Source organism: Lethenteron reissneri, chromosome 16 (assembly GCF_015708825.2).
Source record: "Lethenteron reissneri isolate LAM-NWPU_2019-01 chromosome 16, ASM1570882v1, whole genome shotgun sequence".
Classification (NCBI taxonomy): domain Eukaryota; kingdom Metazoa; phylum Chordata; class Hyperoartia; order Petromyzontiformes; family Petromyzontidae; genus Lethenteron; species Lethenteron reissneri.
This window is the reverse complement of record NC_083794.1, coordinates 1486591-1505839: the sequence shown is the minus strand read 5'-3', so window position 1 is coordinate 1505839 and position 19249 is coordinate 1486591. Positions and strand designations below refer to the sequence as shown.

The following is a 19249-nucleotide window of genomic DNA, read 5'->3' as shown; positions in this document are numbered from 1 at the left end:
ACACGCACAGATCCACACCACCAGTCTGCCTCCCTCTACACCAACATGCATCACGGTGGACGGTGTTACTCGCAACACCCCGAAGCTGTCGCGTAACCAAGTTATTTGGTGACGATGATGCTGCGTTCGCAGTGGTGCACAAAGCACAAATAACAACAACAATCAACGAGTTCGTCCGCCTTTAAAGGTTAACGGTATATAATGGCCAACGTGTCGGGCAATGACCCTTCAACGGAACATTAAGAGAGGCCGGAGAGGGATGTGTGGCATAATGACGTAGGCAATGTTGTAAAAGGGAGTTATCGAACGCGCGCGTGCTGACACCTTCAATGAAACAACACGACACGCGCTCCGATTAATCACCGCCATCTGAGAGCGTCGATAGGCACGGCTCCAATGGTTTGCAGGGTGCTGTTGATGATTCATCTCGAAGGATTCCTTGATGTGGGAGTTTTTTTTTGGGGGGGGGGCGGTGAGGAATGGTAACAATCGGAATAAAAAAAACGAAGCTTCAGCACGGCTTCATTTTATTAAAGGGACAACGTTGTGGTCGTCATCACAGCCGTTGTGCGGAGTTGTACTCGGTGGGCTCCGGGCGCGCGTGCATCGCGACGTTGGTGCCTACACGCCACGTTGCCTGCTGCACACGTTGCATCCACGCCTCGCCAGACCTCCCGCTCCTCCGATGAGCTCCTGCGCGTTGTGCGAGGCGTTCAACGTACGCACGTACGCGACGGTTTCGCCGTGCAGTTGGCCATGCGCCGCTCGGCGTGGATGTTTTGCTGCGCCTCTGACTTGTCGGGGTGAGGTTGTGAGCCCAGGCCGGCACGCTTCATCGACAGAACGTTCGCCGCTTGCAACTTGCGATGAATGGGGTTCCCTGGGTCTCTTGATCTCTGGATGTGTTTGGGATTGTACCGCGCGTATTGTTCAGCACGATGCCAGACGTTTTGCTCCGTGTGCTGCGAGCTTCTTCGGGAACTGAGTTCGTGAAAAATATATTCTGAATTCGGTTCCTGAAAAGGCCTCCCCCCCCCCAATATGTGGTGCGAAACGTCGTACATCGCAGAGAGCGACACAGCGCGGTAGCGTAGTAGAAATATTTTATTTTATTTCTAACTACGTGACTTTACCGAAAGAACCAAAGCGTATTGATTCCTGCAGTCACGAAAAGCTTCGAATCGAGATTGGAACCACCTGTACGGTAGTTAAACCTTCCCTTGTAACATCGGCGAGGAATGCAACCTCTGGGACGACAGGAGCAAGGGAATGAGAGCTCCCTCCCTTTTTTTGCAAACAGCAGCAGCAAGGATGGTCATAGGTCTAGCCCTTTCCAAGCATCATTCCCATAAGCATCTTCGTCACCAATGAGTAGGAGGATGAGCACTTACAAGTCGACATCTCTGTGCGTCTGCATTAACCGTAATGAGGTTTTTTTTTTTAAATAACAATGCTGGAAGTTGTCCTCTTTGTGAGTCGATGCAAACATTTTTACCGCCAACGCGTCCACGTGAAGCGGCTTGATCGCCCCAAGGAGTTCGTAGGTGAGCACACGGGCAATGATGGAGCGTGATAGTCGTGGAGGGAGTTGGCCTTGAAAGGTACAAAAACTCGTGAACGCTGCCATCTCCTGGCAACCTCAGAGCCCAGGGCACCCCCAACGCCTGCTGTTACCAAGACCTTCTCCCCATCCCCGTACTAATCAGGGTGAACCTCGCTGTGCGTCCCAGATCTGATGAGGCGAAGCACATTCAAGGTGATTGGGCTCAAGGCTAAATCGCTCAAGGGCGACGTTTAAGTAGCCGTGACCAACAGTGCCGGATTATCCTTGTGGCAAAAGTAGCTACATATGCTACGGGCCCCGCACTTTTAGGGGCCGTCCATAAATGACGTCACGCACCTGGGGGGGGGGTTCAGACATTTGTGACGATGTGTGACGAGGGTGGGGGGGGGTTTGAGAAATGTGACGTCACATCAAAATACGCAACTTTAAATATAAACAACACGTTCTACTTAATTAAATAAAATTGTTATAACGACACTAATTTTGATTAATTTTCATTATTAACTATTTGATTATTTAAATCTACTAAGGCCACCTTTGATTTATTCCATGAAAAAGCATAAATTTAGTTATTCAACATTTTGATTTTAATGATTCTACCAGGGCTTTTCATTCCGTGGAATGACTATGTGATTGTTATAATTGTACTCTACATTTTGCTTCATTCTACTACAAAGTTTCAAGTATTTTTTTATAGTTATAATTACTTTTAATATAGGATAATTATAAGAGAACTTCAATATAATATTCTGAACATCTGCAGTTTTAGTTAGACGATGAATATTTTCAAGTGAATTTTATGCTAAATTTCAGCTTTCCAACGCCTTTTCAATATATGTTTTCGCCTACAACATCAGAGTGCAGGGCCACTTTAAATACGCACTACAATGACGATAGTTTAAAGCGATTTGAAGCATGTTTGATTTTCAAAATGGAAATATGTTTTTTTTTTGGGGGGGGGCAGAGCTTTGTGACGTCATATTTGACTTTTTGTGACGCCGTGGGACGAGGGGGGGGGGTCCAATATCGCGTGACGTCATTTATGGACGGCCCCTTAAGGGCCCCGCGGTAAATGCTTTCAAGCTGTCAATTACGGTTCAGTGATTCTTCACTTGCTCTATTACTATAGTACTATACTGCCTTCGACTTTTATGAACAACTGGGTGTTTAAGGTTAGCGATTTGTCGTATTATCTGGCTGTATAGCAAATGAAAAAAAAACAATGACTTTACTATGCAAGTAAAAAGAGAGTTATTTATTTACTTATTTAGGGCTCCTTTAGAACATAGACTACAGGCCCCACCACACTATCTTAATCCGGCACTGGTGACCAGCAGTCTGCATGACAGTTGAATTCCAGGTCGGGAAATCTCTCATTGTCTAAAACACGATGAGCAGGCTGACTCCTTCGGGTGTAAATGGCGCAAATATTTCACATAGTGGAACATTTAAGTGAATCGATTTTGGATTGTTTTTTTATCAATCAAGGGTCATTACCCGAACGTTGGCCTATTATATTTGTGTTTCCTTTTGAGGCGACACAAGTGCTGTTATTGACGTCCAGGAGCTAAGTGGCGATGTCGAGGTCTGCTGGCCACGGCAGGGCTTGGGTGACGAATTCGTGTGGCTTTGCTGTGCCTCCGTTGAAGGAACCCAGGCTACACAGTGGCGCACGATACGGCCCATAGTTTGGGTTGCGTGGCCAATATAATGAACGATTGAACTCAACGGCAGTAGCGGTGTGCAGAAGATTTTCTACGATCAGATTCTGAGTTCCAATCCTGTCGAAGGATAACTCATCCAAATCATCACTTGAGGGCCAGTAAATTAAGTACTACCTTGGCGAACACAGCCCATCTCAGTTAGTCCACTGGTCTAAATGAGCATGACTGTTGATGAGTTGCTTGTTTGTGTTGTGTGTGTGGAGGGGTGGCGCAGTGGTTAGCGCGCTGTGCTACGAACCCTGCGGCCCAAGTTCGATTCCTGCTCACGGCCACCAACACCACTTACGATTATCTGGACCGGTCCTGGGCCTCCCCTAGGTCGACTCAGCCTTAAATGCGCACCTGGTGCAGTGTGTAAACATTGCTACTAGGGAGACAAAGGCGGCCGAGTGTAGTCTTGTCCACCCACAACCGCAGTGACAAGATGTTAACTACCTCGTCAGATCGTGGGTTAGATCCCGACCCAGACACCTGCTGTATATTTGAAGTTTGCGCGTTTTCCCCGTTGTTGTGGATTTCTCTCCGGGTCCTCCAGTTTTTGCCTCCACATTTAGAATCAACCTCACGGGTTTAGAGTGTGCGGCTGCTATACACTTCCACATGATAAGCCACTTCGTTGAGCTACCATTTGTGGCCAGGTTGTTTCTGAAAAAAAGAGCTACGGGGCTCAGCGTAAAATAAAAAATTGTTTAGAGTTTATACACATTGTTTTTTTCGGTAAAGTCACGTATGTGGAAATAAAATAAAATTTAAATAAATTAAATAAAATTATATTAAAATAAATCACGACATATTTTCCTCCGTGCAGTTTGGCGTCCTCTATGTGCTATGTGTGTGGTGTCCCTCTGTGTGTTCCCTTGCTATGTGTTTTACCCCATTTCCATCTGATGATGAGCGCTTGTGTTCCGTTCGAAACGTCGTGATTTATTTTAATCTTATTTTATTTATTAAAATTGTATTTATTTCCACATACGTGACTTTACCGAAAAAAACAACGATTGTCGTAATTTCTGCAGTCACGAAAGCTTCAATTCTAGATGAGTTTACAGTTTAGTTTACCTTCTGTGCTGTGCCGGCCTTCAAATGTGCTCACTTTGCCCAAAAGTCTGCTCAGGCTGCTATACAGAGGCTCTTTGTCTTTGCATGTGTGGCAAGGTTTATGTCACTGTATCGATACTGAGCACAAGTTTTTGGGTGCACTTTCCGGAGCGTCTTGTAATCTGGAGATAAGCTACCTGCAAACTCCTAACACCCATTAAGCAGAGATACCTTGGACTTTTGATTTGAATGAGTATTGTTTTCATACCAGAGACATGGATATGAAGTGTTTCAGACTGTTGAGTTTTCAAAGTACTCATAGTTAACGTTCCAGCTGGGGAATGCACCTTGCTAAACGCACCTCCGATTAGCACAGTTGGCTACGTACGGTGCGAAAGAAGTTCAGCATACATCCCGAAGCCATCATCAGAGTTGGGCATTCATTGTTTGAGCGGCATTCTTGAGGCGTGGTTGCGTTTGCTGCCGTACTCCAACACCACCCTCCCCCAGGCCCCCATGTGCACCCATCCAGGCCACGCTCCTTCGGGGCGATGCGTCTACCAAGCCCCGTCACGTGGCTTAACAGGGCCCGTTCCAACATCGCCACGGTGACATTGCCGTCTTCCCAGTGAGACTTGTCAGCTTGTAACCATTGTTTGAACTTTCGAGGCCCAATTTCACTGTCACGTCGGTGTGACCCTGAATCATTGTTGGATAGTTGCCACACTTAGTACGTGCACGTGAGCAATACACATTCATTTCGGTGGGAATGTATAGGATCGTAGCGGGTGGTATTTTGGCAGCGTTACATTTTAGAAAAATGTCCTTTTTCTAATTTTGACGGTTGTCGCAGATGTTGCACGTGCTGACTCAACGTGAGACACGAGGGGAGTGTTGCGTCATCGCGAAGCAAAGGTCGCACGAGGCAAGCGGCTGGGTGAACGCAAAACGAAGGAAACGATCAGGGCACAGAAATCCACAAATTAATACACAGGACGAGGAGGTTTTACTGAGCAAGCACTTTTCATGATGGCAGCAGCAGCAGCAGCAACACAAAGACAGGAAATAAGTAAATGCGTGACATGGGTTGACCAAAAGCATCCCAAGACACACACCCGACGCGACTGACACAATCACTCGGGCAGAAACTGTGCGCCTGGGGATGTCGTAAAGATGCAAAACCTTTCCTTGCCATCGGTAGCAAGACGCACACCACTGCGACGAGAACACATTTATTAAACATCATGACAAGCCATTGCTATAGAGCAACAAGTAGTTGTTGTTGTTGTTGTTGTTTTTTTTATAAATACAATGCACGTTTGAATTGCTTCACGATGCCATCGACGTATTCGTCACCGTCCCCGCGTGCAAGGCTGTTGATGGCAGTCGGGACATCGTCGGCCTCCTGCCGCATCAAACCCTCGCGTCCACCCCTGGGGTGTCTCTCTGAGGCCGGAGCGCGACGTGTCACCGCCTGGCAGTGGCAATCTCCCCCCCCCCGTCTCCTCTAGGCCTGCCGATCAACCGATAACATCGCCTCCATAGATACACAGCATGAAGCAAATAACACATTCAGCTATGAGTACATTTAGCCATTTAGGTATGGGTTATGGGCTCATTTTAACACAAACCAAAAAAACCTCGAAATTATCTCACCACAACCATGCATCATGAAGGGGGGAAACACATTCGCCTCCGTTGTAATCATTCCGATTGGAGGGAAGCTCACGGCTGCCTATCTCTTCTGGGGGGGGAGGGGGGCGACTCGAGGAAAGGGATCATGACCGATACACAACGCTCACTCAGAGGGCCTCCCTTCCTCCCTCTCTCCCTCTCTCGAAACTCTTACAGAACTGCAACGCCGGAGCCGCCGCCGCCAATCACCCAAGGTGTCGACTGTTCCAAATCTAATTGGAGTGTGCGCAGCTAAGCAACACCTCCCCCCCCCGTGAACAGATTATACCGCAGGAAACTCAACGTCTGGACGCGCACGACCACCGGGGCGCGACGAGAAGAAGCCGCGGAAACGGTTCGGGCTCTCGGCCGTCGTGCGATTACATTTGGCACGCCAGTGCCCGTGCGCGCAGGGTCATTCGCAGCGACATCGGCTGGCTGCGACACGGCTACCGGTCGTCGTGAATTGGAAGCCGCACGCCCCAGGGGACGATGCCCCCCCCACCCCCCACCTGCTGCGGTGCGCGCTCCAAGCAAGGTGGCCCATGTCCACGAGCGGTGAATTTTTGTTGGGAGGGAAAATAATGTGCTCAGGAAGCGATGACCTGTCCTTATAATCGAGAGTGAGCCCTCCAGTTGAGGCTCATATCGTATCGCCTTAGGGATCTCAATATCTTTAAAACAGTGGCCACGTTGCGGGCAGGTACCATTGTTCGTCATTAAGTTGATGATAATTATGCACGATTTGGAGGTGGGACACTGGCTGTTTAGCATTCACTTCATAACAAACGGTGCGCTTTGGTCAATCCCGTCGCATTTACATGCAAACCAGCTCAGTGGCCCCGTTGTGGCTAACCACCAGCCCCTGAAGCCGTGTCACAATGCTCAGAAAGAGACGGTCAAGGGCGAATCCAACACTGGACAATAATACACACACACACACGTCTCACATCACATGCCATATTTCATTACAGTTACATACACGTAGGCTTTCGCCACCAATATCATCTGTAATAGTTTTTTTGGGTTAGATCGCGTAAATATATAAATGTGTCGTTAAACCCGCCACCACCCGACAGCCAAACAGGAGGATCGCTCAACGAATCTGGCTGTCCGCCTGATGAAGCTAGTTGTAATTTACTGGCGAAACGTCAAACTCAGATTGTAAATGTTGTGGATTTGCTCTCCAACACACCGGTGTGCTGTTCTAGCGACGAATTGACACGTTCTGTTTACGTGATAAACCTTACTACGCGACCTAATCCAAAAACCCCCTATGTTATGGACAGTTACATACGTCACAGAGAAAACTGCATCTGAAGGGGGGAGGAGGGGGAGGAGGGGGAGCAATGTCGCACTCCCCCGGAGAAAATGAGCAGCAGCAGTCTTGGAAAAGAATCACTCGATCGCTCTCCCTGACATTACTTCACAATCGCAACCTCTTTAGTCCTCTGCTCTATGGCAGGCCTCTGCGTAATGCATCGTTGTTATTATCATCACTGCTACTACGACAATAACAACGAATTGAGACCTAACGAGGGCATTCGAAATGCTTTGCCCGATCCGAGGTGCAAATGTACGCGCCACGGAAGGCGCGTCAGCTTCAGAGATGTGGACCGCATCTTTCGGAACGCGGCGCGCGTGTCAAGAGGGAGGGAGAGAAACACAATTTCGACGATGCGCAACGAGGCGGCAAGCCGGCAATGAATGGGCGGCGGCGATGCAGGCGGCTTCCTCTCGCGTTCGTTTTTTTTTACTTTGTGACCGGCATCGTGATCGCGTGGACGATGCGGCGGACGGTCGCACGCGGCGGTTCGAGGCAGACAACGCTCCGCGGCCATGAGGTGGCAGGGCAGGCGAGGGGCAGCGAATGGGAGGCAGATTTGAGGGGGGCAGCGCAGCTCTCCACAAATACCGAACCACCACCACCCCCCTAATATCTGCAGGGTATTGCAGAATGACTATTCGGCATTGCAGTAACTGGCGTCCACAAATTGAACGAAGGATGAAATGCAGTCATTTGTTGTGAGCGTGTTTGTTTATCGCGTGAGCAAATGGCATGATTTTTTTCGTGTTATTCTTTATACAGTACTACAAGAGACATAAATATGGTTCTTAAAATAAACCACACAACGGTACATCTCTCTCTATATATTGTTTGCTGCGAACCTCTGCATTTCTACGTAACGAGTAACTTCTCTTTCCCCGCTTCTGCACATAAAGCACAGCTGAATAAAGTGTTGTCCTGCAGTGGTAAAACATGAGTGATTACACAGACACCATTTGTATCACGATGGAGTGTTTTTTTTTTTCTCTGAGCTACAAATTTCTCACAGACGTACATGCCCCCCCCCCCCCCCCCTAACAGCCAACAGGGTTTCAAGCGATATGCAATATAATATCTGATAGTCAAACACATACTTTCGATACGAACAGCACTGTAGGCGAAACGAAACTTTGCAGTCAACCGTTAACAAAAAAGCACACACGTTCGTTTGACCTTTATTCAAAACAGCAGTGATGGACATGGCATGCACATCAACGTCTTGGCCAGATTGTTGTAGTCTGAGCGGTGTTCAGCCATCCGGGACAAACCAGCAAAACGGTGGGAAATACGGCCAACTTGAATCTGTTTTCCACCAAGGGACTAGTGTCACCTCGATTACATGCTCACAGTATATTGCTCTTTAGAACTCATCTAGACGTCAGAAACACATTGCAATTTAATTTTAAAATCAATTAACTCACAATTTTGAAACCACGGGCAGCGTGCACAGCTCAGCGTGTTCATCCCAGAGCCCTTCGCGACGTCGCCGCGTGCACCGTGGCACAAGGAGAGAACACCCCACGGCACAGACAACACAACAGCTACTTACGTTGCACGTTACAATATGGACACCGAGTCTGTTTGCAGTATACCGTATCCAGGTGAGACCAATTGCACAATTGTGTCGTTTTCAGGGGTATGTGGAGGGTCACATCTGCACGTCTGCTGACGGTCTGCTCTTCGCCGATCAGCGAATATTACTTTAGACAGAATTGTTGTTTCCGACTTACGTATTTGGAAAAGCGTGCGGAGGATTTTTTTTTTAATCTTCAAAACGGTTCAAAATTTGCCCGCTCAAGGGCTATGACGGCGAGCGACGTAGAGGAGGAGCCTGCGTGAGTGCCTCTGCGTGGACGTTCTCGAACGTAGCAGCGGCAGCAACAGCCGCAGTGCGCGCTGCCCCAGACGACGGATGCCTTAAAGCCCCTTCCAGCGCCAATGCCACACACAGTCCACGCGGCCTCTCTCGTCGCTCAAATTCTCAAATAGGTGTGTCCCCCCCCCCACCTCCCCCCCCAAAAAAAACCCCACAATCTGGGCAAGAATTTACTGAAGACTCTCTCTTTTTTTCTTGTTTTGTTTGCGTACATATCACAACCGAGAGGTGGGAATTACTGCCGTCTTGAATAAAAGCATGCATCAGGGAATGTAGTTTGATCCCGAAAAAAAGAAGAAGAAAAAAAACCGTACCGTGTTTGCAGTAAATTAACATCCGGGAGAATATGATGCCCAAGGAATCAAATCGCGATTACCAGTCGAAAATAATCACTCGGCCATTCGATTTTCAGGAGCGGTGGCTATATATATTAATTGTGAAAAAAAATGTCTAACCGTGTCAATATACATTACTTGTGTTTGTCCTCTACATGATGAATATCATAGTTTTTTTTTATTGATTCCAAACCTTTAAAATACACAAAGAGTTACGTTTGCAGGCAGCCAGTTAAAGTCTAAGAGTAAACACATTCTCTCGGGCAGCCAGCACTGTGAGTGGGACAGGATCACAAAAGGTCATAAATAATTTCTAAATGCAGTGCGTCTATTCATAAAGTATACGCCTTTACTGCCAGATCGACTTTGCACATCCTTGCTGGTTTGCAGAGGTATGAACAGTGATCACTTCCTAACATTAGAGAGGTTTTTTTTTCTTTTCTGGGAGCTTATTGTGTTTCAACACTACAATACTGCTTTGGGTACATTACAGAGAGGGGGGCGCTGGGAACCGGGAGGTGGGTTAGGGGTCATCACATTCACAAGCCCAAGAAGAGAAAGCTGGGGAGGTACCGGGTGGAGAGCGGAAGGGGGACAGGGGGCGAGGAAGGGGAGGGAACAAGGTGGTTATTTTATGGAAGAGATCTCATTTAGCTTGCGCTGCTTTTATCAGTTGGGCTCTGACCATCACAGACAGAAATAAACTGTGGGAAGTGGGGGGGGGAGAGAAAAGAGGGCAGAAAAAACAACACGTTAGAATTTGTTTGCAATGCAATACATAGATCAACACATTTCAAGTTAGTTTAACACGTAGGCTTTCGCGACCAATATCATCCATAATAGAGGTGTTTGGGTTAGATCGCGTAAATATATAAATGTGTCGTTAAAACCCGTCTCCACCCGACACAGCCAACTAGTAAGGGTTGTCACGTAAACAGAACATGGCAATTCGTCACTAGTACAGCACACCCGTTGTGTGTTGGAAAGCCAAGCCACAACATTACGACGTTTCGCCAGTAATTACAACTAGCTTCATCAGGCGACAGCCAGATTTAGACATTTCAAGTTGCGGGCTTAATTACCGGCAGGCGTTGCAGCATAAGATGAATGCAATGCACAAGCGACTCATTCAAGCGGTCAATCATTCCCCGGAAGCTTCGAGAGATAATACCAGCGCGTCCACATTGGTAGTTCGTTATACTCTGGCAGAATGATGCCCGAACGATTCGTAAAAAAAAAAAACAATAGGCACAACGTTTGCGCAAAGGCAGAAGAAAGTGTTGCCGCAATGTCACGCCTCCCATCGCTGAGACAATTGGCGGACATCGTCGCGTCTACCGGCCCAATGAGTTTTCAATTGCTCGTAACGTACGCAGGGATTGCGTGTCGCAAGAAGATAATCACCTGGAATGTTGGACCCAAGTTCGGGATTCAATTTATAAACAACTCCTCCCATCCGTGTACAAGTCTGCTCAGTTCATCAATCTCTGACACATATAACGAGTTCCAGAGCTATAAGATGAATTCCCCTCTGTCCTTGAAACACATCTGAGCATGAGATGCACGCAAGTGAATTTTAAGTTCGAGTCTTAATCCCATAAATGTGCACGTGCAGCCTATGGGTCCTCCACTTCCACCAACGCAAGCCCTTCTTATCACTCTCCCATTATCCTCTCACAAGTCTCACCCACATGTGTATTTCCCCATGACCGCTTACACCCCGTGAAATGTAAAGCCACACATAGTGTCCTTTGTCGTCCAGCCAAGAGCAAGCAGTGCCCGCAATATCTCGAACATTCCGTGAACGCCACAACTCTTGGGCCTGCCACAAGTGAGTGGGAAGGGGGGATGAAAATGCCACGCGGTGCGAGTGTTGGATATGTGTGTGCCAGTTCGCAGTGAATTGCAGCGGGGATGATAGCGCAACGTTCTTGATTCGGTCTTCGTCGTTGTAGTCAAGGACAGCATCGGTGCCAGGACCAAGTGACGGCGATTTGCGCATTGTCAAGGAACCTGCCAGCTGAGAAATTCGTTTTGAGGCTCAGTATTGGAGGCTTGGCTCGAGGGCAGAGGCCAAATGCTGTAAGCCATGGTTGAGTTATGCTTTATCATGAATGCACCTGGGTGACCAGGTAAGTGGTTTCCTCACCAGGTTGAGGAATGAACGTAATTAATTAACTCTTACTTTCTGCGGGGACTTGTGGATTAACTTTGAACTTGACTAAAAATAATAAATAAAAGTGCTTGAAATTATTGTTCGAGCAGCACATATACTTCCTATTAATTTATTATCTTATTTTTTTTTAAATGATGTAAAATTACTGCAAAACGACGGTATTTGTTTTTGACTCGCGTGAGCATAAAAGAAAAACGCGTTTTCAAAAAACATATTCATGTTTTTTTTTTAAAATTAATGAGCCTAGTCTGCAGTCTCAATTCATGACGGTGAGAGTGCTAAAATAAATGTGAGCCTATTATCTACAAGGTTCTTTGGGCATAAGGCATTAGCTCGTGTCAACCCGTGGAACGAGAGCAGTGAATTATCGGTGTTACGTAAGAGCCATTCTAAAGAAATCCACAGAACGTGAGACGTGCCATCATCTCTCCGACCCGCGGTTGAGCCGGAGCTCTCTCCACGGCAGTGCCACGCTCTGTCATCTTGTTTCTCATACTTTACCACAGAGAGAGAAAAAAAACTAGTTTTGCTGGCTGGCTGGCTGGCTGGCATCCTGCCTGGATTCCTGTCTGTCCCGGCTGGCTGGCATAGAAGTGGTGGCGACGCCGTTGTGCACGTCTTAGCGACGGCGTCGCCCGCGTCCCACGGCGTCGAAGCCAGGGTCATGCATCGCCTGATGAAGCTAGTTGTAATTACTGGCGAAACGTCGTAATGTTGTGGCTTGGCTCTCCAACACACCGGTGTGCTGTACTAGTGACGAATTGGCCACGTTCTGTTTACGTGACAACCCTTACTAGTTGGCTGTGTCAGGGTGATGGCGGGATTTAACGACACATTTATATATTTACGCGATCTAACCCAAGAAAACCCCACTAGTATGGTTGATATTGGTCGCGAAAGCCTGCTACGTGTTAAACTATAACACTATCAACTATGTTTTATTTTACTGGGTAAGGTCCAGAAGCGACTTGACTGTCGCAAATGGTAGTTAAACGAAGTGGCTTATCATGTCGAAATGTATAGCAGCCAAATACTCTCAACGCACGTTTCTAAATGTGGAGGGAAAACCCCGAAGAACTCGGAGAAAAATCCACACGACCACGGGGAAAGCATGAAAACTCCAAATATACAGCAGGCGTCAGGGTCGGGATTGCACCCACGACCTCCTGTAGATCAGGGGAGGTTGCTAACATCTCGACACCGTGGCGACACGATAGAGGAGAGAGAGGGGAAGAAAGAGAGAGGATCGGAAAAGAAAAGAGGGTGGGGAGAGAGTGAGACGAGATCGTGAAATGGAAAGAGAAGAGCGAGCGAGAGCGACACGCAGCGAGAGGGAGGACCACGGAGAGACAAGAGACATTTGAGACGGGAAATGGAGAGCTGTGATTAAGGAAAGTGAGGGTGAGGGAGAGACACGGGGAGAGTGATAGGGGGGCAGGGAAGCGGGTGAGAGAGAGTGGAGGCAGGAGATGAATATAGAGGGAGGGAAGAGGCAGAAGAGGGGGCAGAGGAATACAGAATCAGATATAAATAGAGCCAGAGTGAGTGTAGATGAGAGAGCACGATGAAGAGAGGGCAAGACTCTACATGAGAATCAAAGTTTTTTCTTCTTCTGGCGGCTGGGAGGGACGGACAGACAAGCCGTCACGACCAAAGGATGTGCACCGTTCGTCTTAAAAAAATGTCTCAAACAATATCCAGCGCACTGGTGTCACACACACACCACTCAATCCGGCCCATCAGCACTACAGGGTTAACACATGAAGTACCGCTTTGTGGGAAATAAAGTGTGGTTTGTTTTAAGGAACTATCGGCCCGTACCAGAGGTGTGTCGAATTTCCATGATTGCTTAGGGCTGTCAATGGAGGTGAGCACGCAAGGCACATTTGGATGATGCCCAAAGGCCACACGATGTGGAGTCACCACTGATTTAACGAGTCACACAGCCCTCTCTGGCTCAACGCTGCGTTCATCAGATTTCGAATTGTTCCCAAGACAGCCCTCTTTTGTACGCAACACGTCACTTGTAAAAATCCCTGAAATGAAATGCACATTTCCCCCCACAACATTTTAAAGTGACGTACACGTATGTGCGTCACTTTCAAATTGAATTCACAAACACGTAAATGTATACTCTTCGGTTCTTTCGGTAAAGTCACGTAGGTATAAACAATGAAATAAAATAAATCACGACGTTTCGGGCACAACACAAGCGTCCATCATCAGGTGGGAAAGCATGGTCTGCTGCTGAGGCAGACTGTTTTAAAAGGTTTGAAATGTGAGTAGCTCAAGAGTTATAAAGAAGTGGCCGGGGCAAGTGGTGTTAATGTGAGAAATGAGCATGTAAAAGTACGTCAATGTACCCAACCAATGAGAGCAGAAACCTGCACGAAAAGAGTGCAGACGACACAATGTGCACAATACGTACTCATCGCCGCTTGGACACATACAGGCCATGCTGGCAAGACTACAAACCATGACCATGTTGCCGCATTAGCTTGGATCATCATCACCACCACCCCGCCCGCCTCCTCCCACGGGTGCTCACATCCTGATGCTCAATACACTGCCCCCCAACGTCACACCGATTACGGCCGTCTCGGAGAAACCGCCGCGGCAGCCACGGCACTACGGCTCCCAACTTGTGCTCTCACAGAAAGCGATCATCGACAACAGGAAGGCAGAATGCTTCTTCACAAGTCACCACTCTGGTTATCTAGAAGGAATTCAATCTCCAAATTTCTACTTTAAATATGTAATCAAAAAAATGTATCTATTTTTTGGTGATAAAGCTGCTTAGCCATGGCAATGCCACCCTTAAAGTAGGCCCCCTGAGTCCCAGGCATTTACGCTGAAGCAGCGGTAAACCCCGAGACGTATTCTGTGCCTTTGAGCCGTGAGCACTTTATCACAGGGGGTGTCAGTCTGGCTCTGCGAGCCACCTCAGCGATTAACGCTGAATCCTGAACATCCTAAACGTATCTTGTACTCGTCGTTGCTCAGTTATTCATGTAGCGACCGCGCGCTTGACACATTGGCACATCTCTGGACATGTGCCCCAATGCCATGCCGCCAAACAACCACACGCTCCTGCACGGCGATGCACAGCTGCCGAGCGAGCTCGGCGAGTGCTGACATCGACGTGAACGGAATTTTCAGGCCCGTGGAACGGGGCCCGTACACGAGTCCCATAAAATACATGAAGGGGGTAGAACTTTGAATGCAATTCCCATCAGCGCTGTCCCTCGAAAGCAGAGGTCGGCAACCCGCAGCTCGGGATCCCCCCGTGTGGCTCTTTGGCTGCCCTCTTGTCGGCAGCCATTTAAAAAAAACTGAATTTACTTTATTCGGGTTCTTCACGCTCTGAAATGTTGCACAGTGGGTCTCCACGATTTTACAACACAATGCGGAATCCGCCGCCGTAAATCTGACCCGAGTTAACCCATAGTTGCTCTGTGAGCGTCTCGGTGACAAGGAAATGTCAACAAGAGTCAAACTGCACTGTGTAGGAATAACGAAGGGGGGAGGGGGGAGACACTACCTAAGTAGATGCAGTTCATTCCATCGTCTATATTGTGTATCTAAGTGAGAATGTGTGTTGTCATCTGCTGCACGCCTGCTGCTGCTGTGTCTGTGCAACAAGCTGCTCTCGCTGCGTGCGATGCGGCTCTCGAAAAAAAATGTTGGTCAAAGCCGAAAACGAAGAACAATGTCTCTTCTTTTTCTTTGAAAGGTTTCTGATCCCCTTGCTCTTAAGGGACGCGACAAACCCACGAGGGAATCGTGACTCTGGGTACTCACGTATGATGACGAGAACGACCAGAGCGCAGATCACGCCCAGAATGATCATCATCTGCCAGGGGAAACGGAGAGAACGCAAAGAGACCCATGCATGTGTCTCCCACGGCACGCCAACGGCAACTCACGTGGCACAGCAATCAAATGCCCGTTCCTTATTGTAACCGCTCGACAGCTCGGTGAGCTGCGATGCGGTATTTGCGCCCTGAGAACGATTGTTTGAGGGCAGTTTATGAATGTAAATTATTATTATTATGACGTTCAAAAAGGTGGCATTTTCAAGTAACGTTCCTTCGGTGCAATGACGTCATGCAATTGCCCAAAATATCATCACATGTGACACGCATGTTTACCGTGACACGCGTGTTTACCGTGACAAGCGTATTGACCGTGACACGCTTATTTGCCAGGACACGCTGATTTACCGTGACACGCGCATTTACGGCCGAGGACAAACTGTTTGTTTGTTGTTAGTCGTGCTCGTAGCGCCGCTGCCAATGCGGTAGCACCAAACGATTTGTCGAGCCCGACGCATCGTACCGCGGCAAGCAGCCACGCCAGCTTGGCGGGTGGGGCGGTGACCAATGCGAGCTACGAGGTGGAGACGCGGGAGACGACGGTGGCACCGTTACCTTGCAGTTTTTCCACCAGTACTTGCGCTTCAGCTTCGCGGCGCTGCTCTCGAACTGCGAGGCTCCCTGCTGCAGCGCGTCGGCGCGATCGTCCAGTTCCGAGAGCTTCTGATCGCGCTCCAGAACCTTGTCCACGTTCACTCGCATGATGTCCACCACCTGCCCCGGGGCACGCACACACACACGCGCACAGCGCTCAACTGCGGGGTGGTATTCACAACGCCCGGTCTCCTACACCATCCGTTTGTTAATGTGAACCTGTAGCTCCGTGGTACAGCTGCATTCGTGCAAATTGCATCTCATAATCGGCGAGGAACGACGGGTGAGCGGGTTGGCAGCAGCCAGGGGGAGAGCCGGCGCTACCAACAATTGCCAAAGCTCTGCAGTACTCTATATATACAGGGTGTTGAACAAAGATTGACCCGATTTGAAATCGCTATATCTCTGCAAACACGAACCGTCCACGAATGAAACTCTTACCACTTGAAAGGGCGGAGCATAGAGTTTCAACTGATTGCCGCAAGATGCCTCTCCCAGCGCACAAACAGCCCCTAGCCTCAGTCATTCGCAAGACGGTGACCCCACAACACAAGGGGCGTTTTGCGTTCTGCAGTTCAGCAAGACTGAATCCGTAATTGCGGTGCAGTGTGCGTTTCATCACACCCTGCAACTTTTTCTTGTGGGGATACGTCAAAGACCGTGCTTTTGTGCCACCATTAGTGACTAATCTGGAAGAACTCAAAAACATAATCACGGCAGCGGTAAATTTATTGGAAGAAGAAACTTTGAGAGGCGTTTGGGACGAATTCAACTATCGTCTCGATGTTGTCCGTACAGCAGGTGGAGGGCACATAGAGCATTTATAAAATGGTTAATAAAACTTGATAACTCATTAAACCGTGTGTAACTTTTGTGTAATTGTAACATGTTGCCATCGTGAAATATACTGCTTCGAAATTGGGTCATTCTTTTTAGAAGACCCTGTATCAAGATTTTTTTCAGCCAGTTATGAGTATTTTGACGTGTGGGAGGAACAGATGGAGATTAGTTCACACTTTCTGAACCACCTTCTAATGGCAATCCACGGTATTTTCTCATCTTTTGCAGATGTGTCTGTTGAGATCGTAATTTGGCTAATGCTCATTATAATTTTTCGAAATTGCTGCAAATTTGTATCAAACATGTAACAAATTTGTGTTGTTATTGCAAACTACAAGCACTGAAAATGTCACGCGAACGTTTTTACATTTCAAATTAAACGTGAATACAAATGGGTCGTCTCGCTAGTGTGATCCACACATGGACAACGAGTACTTCCCTTCTGTTAATGTGGTTCATTTAATTAAAATAGTGGAGAAAAAAATAAAAATATATAGAAGCCACTTATTTCCTGGAGTATCCAAGTTTATCCCTCAAGCCAAGTGCCGCTCTGTGCATAGGTGGAGCGATGTCCCCACAAGCAAGAATCAATTCGCGAACCCAATCGTGACCGCGTTGATGACGGCAATTCCATGAATCGCCGTGGACGCCAGGTGAGTGTAATGGGGAAGGAGGAATCATTCCCCCACGAAGATTAGTCGCCGCCACCGCCGCTCGTGGCATCCCACCGCCCCGATCATCTCACCTCGTCCACTTGCGCCTGGGTCTGCTGAAGTCGCCGGTTGCTGGTGAGGTTGGGGGGCGGCCCCCCCGGGGGTCCGCCAGCACCGCCAGGGGCTCCGGCCTCGGGTGTGGACCTACAGGACAAGCAGGGATGAAGGTGGAGGGGTTGGCAGGCGGGGGGTTAGGAGGGGAATGTCCCAAGGCGGATTTAATGGATGTGACGTTGACGATGGACTGGACTGGAAGACTGGATGGACGTCATTTAAAGTTTCGCCCCCACTCTTCACGGACTGTGGCACTACCATCATGGCTGGCGTGGTAGGTCCACGAGCATTGTGATACCGGCATCAGTCGGCAAATCAGTTCCGGATTATCCCAGTAGCACAAGTAGCTGCATATGTAGTAGCTACACAAGTAGCTACATATGTAGTAGCATAAGTAGCTGCATATACTACGGGCCCCGCACTTTCAAGGGCCTCACGTTAAATGCTTTCAAGCTATCAATTCCGGATCAGTGATTCTGCACTTGCTCTATTACTATAATACTATACCGCCTTCAACTTTTATGAACGACTGGGTGTTTAATGTTAGCGATTTGTCGTATTATCTGGCTGTATCGAAAATGAAAAAATACAATTACTTTACTGTGCAAGTTAAACATTTGTGTTTTAATATTTAGGTGTTTTATTTATTTATTTACGGTCCCTTTATAACATATGCTACAGGCCCCACACTAGCTTAATCCGGCACTGCTGCAAATACCAGAGTCGCATTGTATTGCCCTTAAGAGTGTAGCCGGAGACTCTCACCAAATACATTTTGAACGGATTAGCAAGAGGAAGAAAAGCGAAATTGGATTGCATGTGACATTTGTGGTTATTTTCATGCAACAATTTACACAGAGTCTCCGTTACACGCGCACGACGTTGCATCTGAATGGCCGATAACCAGACTATAAATAAACACATCGATCCATTCATTCATTGTATCGAATGCTTCATCTAATACATTATTACTTGTAAGCGGAAGTGAGCCCTTCGGGAATACTAATCAGTTTTCACTCTGGTTGTCTCTCTTTGGTCCACACTGCTCCAGCTCATTCCCCATACGAACTGCATTGCGAATGTTCACATGGATCATATTTGAACAAGCAAACGCTACGAACACAACTGCACCGCCGTGAGTAAAATTGAGTGGTCTTTTCTTTGATGTTCTACATTTATATACGAATCATCACGCGTGCCCCGTACGACAGCTGGCTAATGCCAGGTGGCCAAGAGTCCCACCTCATCGTCCGCTGATTGCGGGCGCGCCAGGCGGAAGGCACGCAGGCCTCGGGTGGCTGACACTAGGCACGTCCACTCACGAGGCGCGCACTGCCACGCGCAGCAGCAGCAGCAAGCGGCGTGTGCGTCACGGCCGCGCGGTACGAATGTTGAGTGGAATTCGGGTGAAGCCCGCCGAGGTAAAACGTGACCTCTACACACGACGACGATTGCCATT

The 19249-nt window shown here is 48.1% G+C and overlaps 1 protein-coding gene across 1 annotated transcript; it reads right to left on the bottom strand.

The window, feature by feature from the left end:
- Positions 1–5315: 5315 nt before the first annotated feature.
- Positions 5316–17894, bottom strand: LOC133342849 (vesicle-associated membrane protein 2-like; the record flags this gene model as incomplete). The annotated part of the gene is made up of 4 exons (XM_061552176.1): positions 5316–10242; positions 15516–15567; positions 16145–16303; positions 17769–17894. Coding segments are annotated over 4 exons (354 nt in total), but the record flags the coding sequence as incomplete, so codon positions are not given.
- Positions 17895–19249: the final 1355 nt, after the last annotated feature.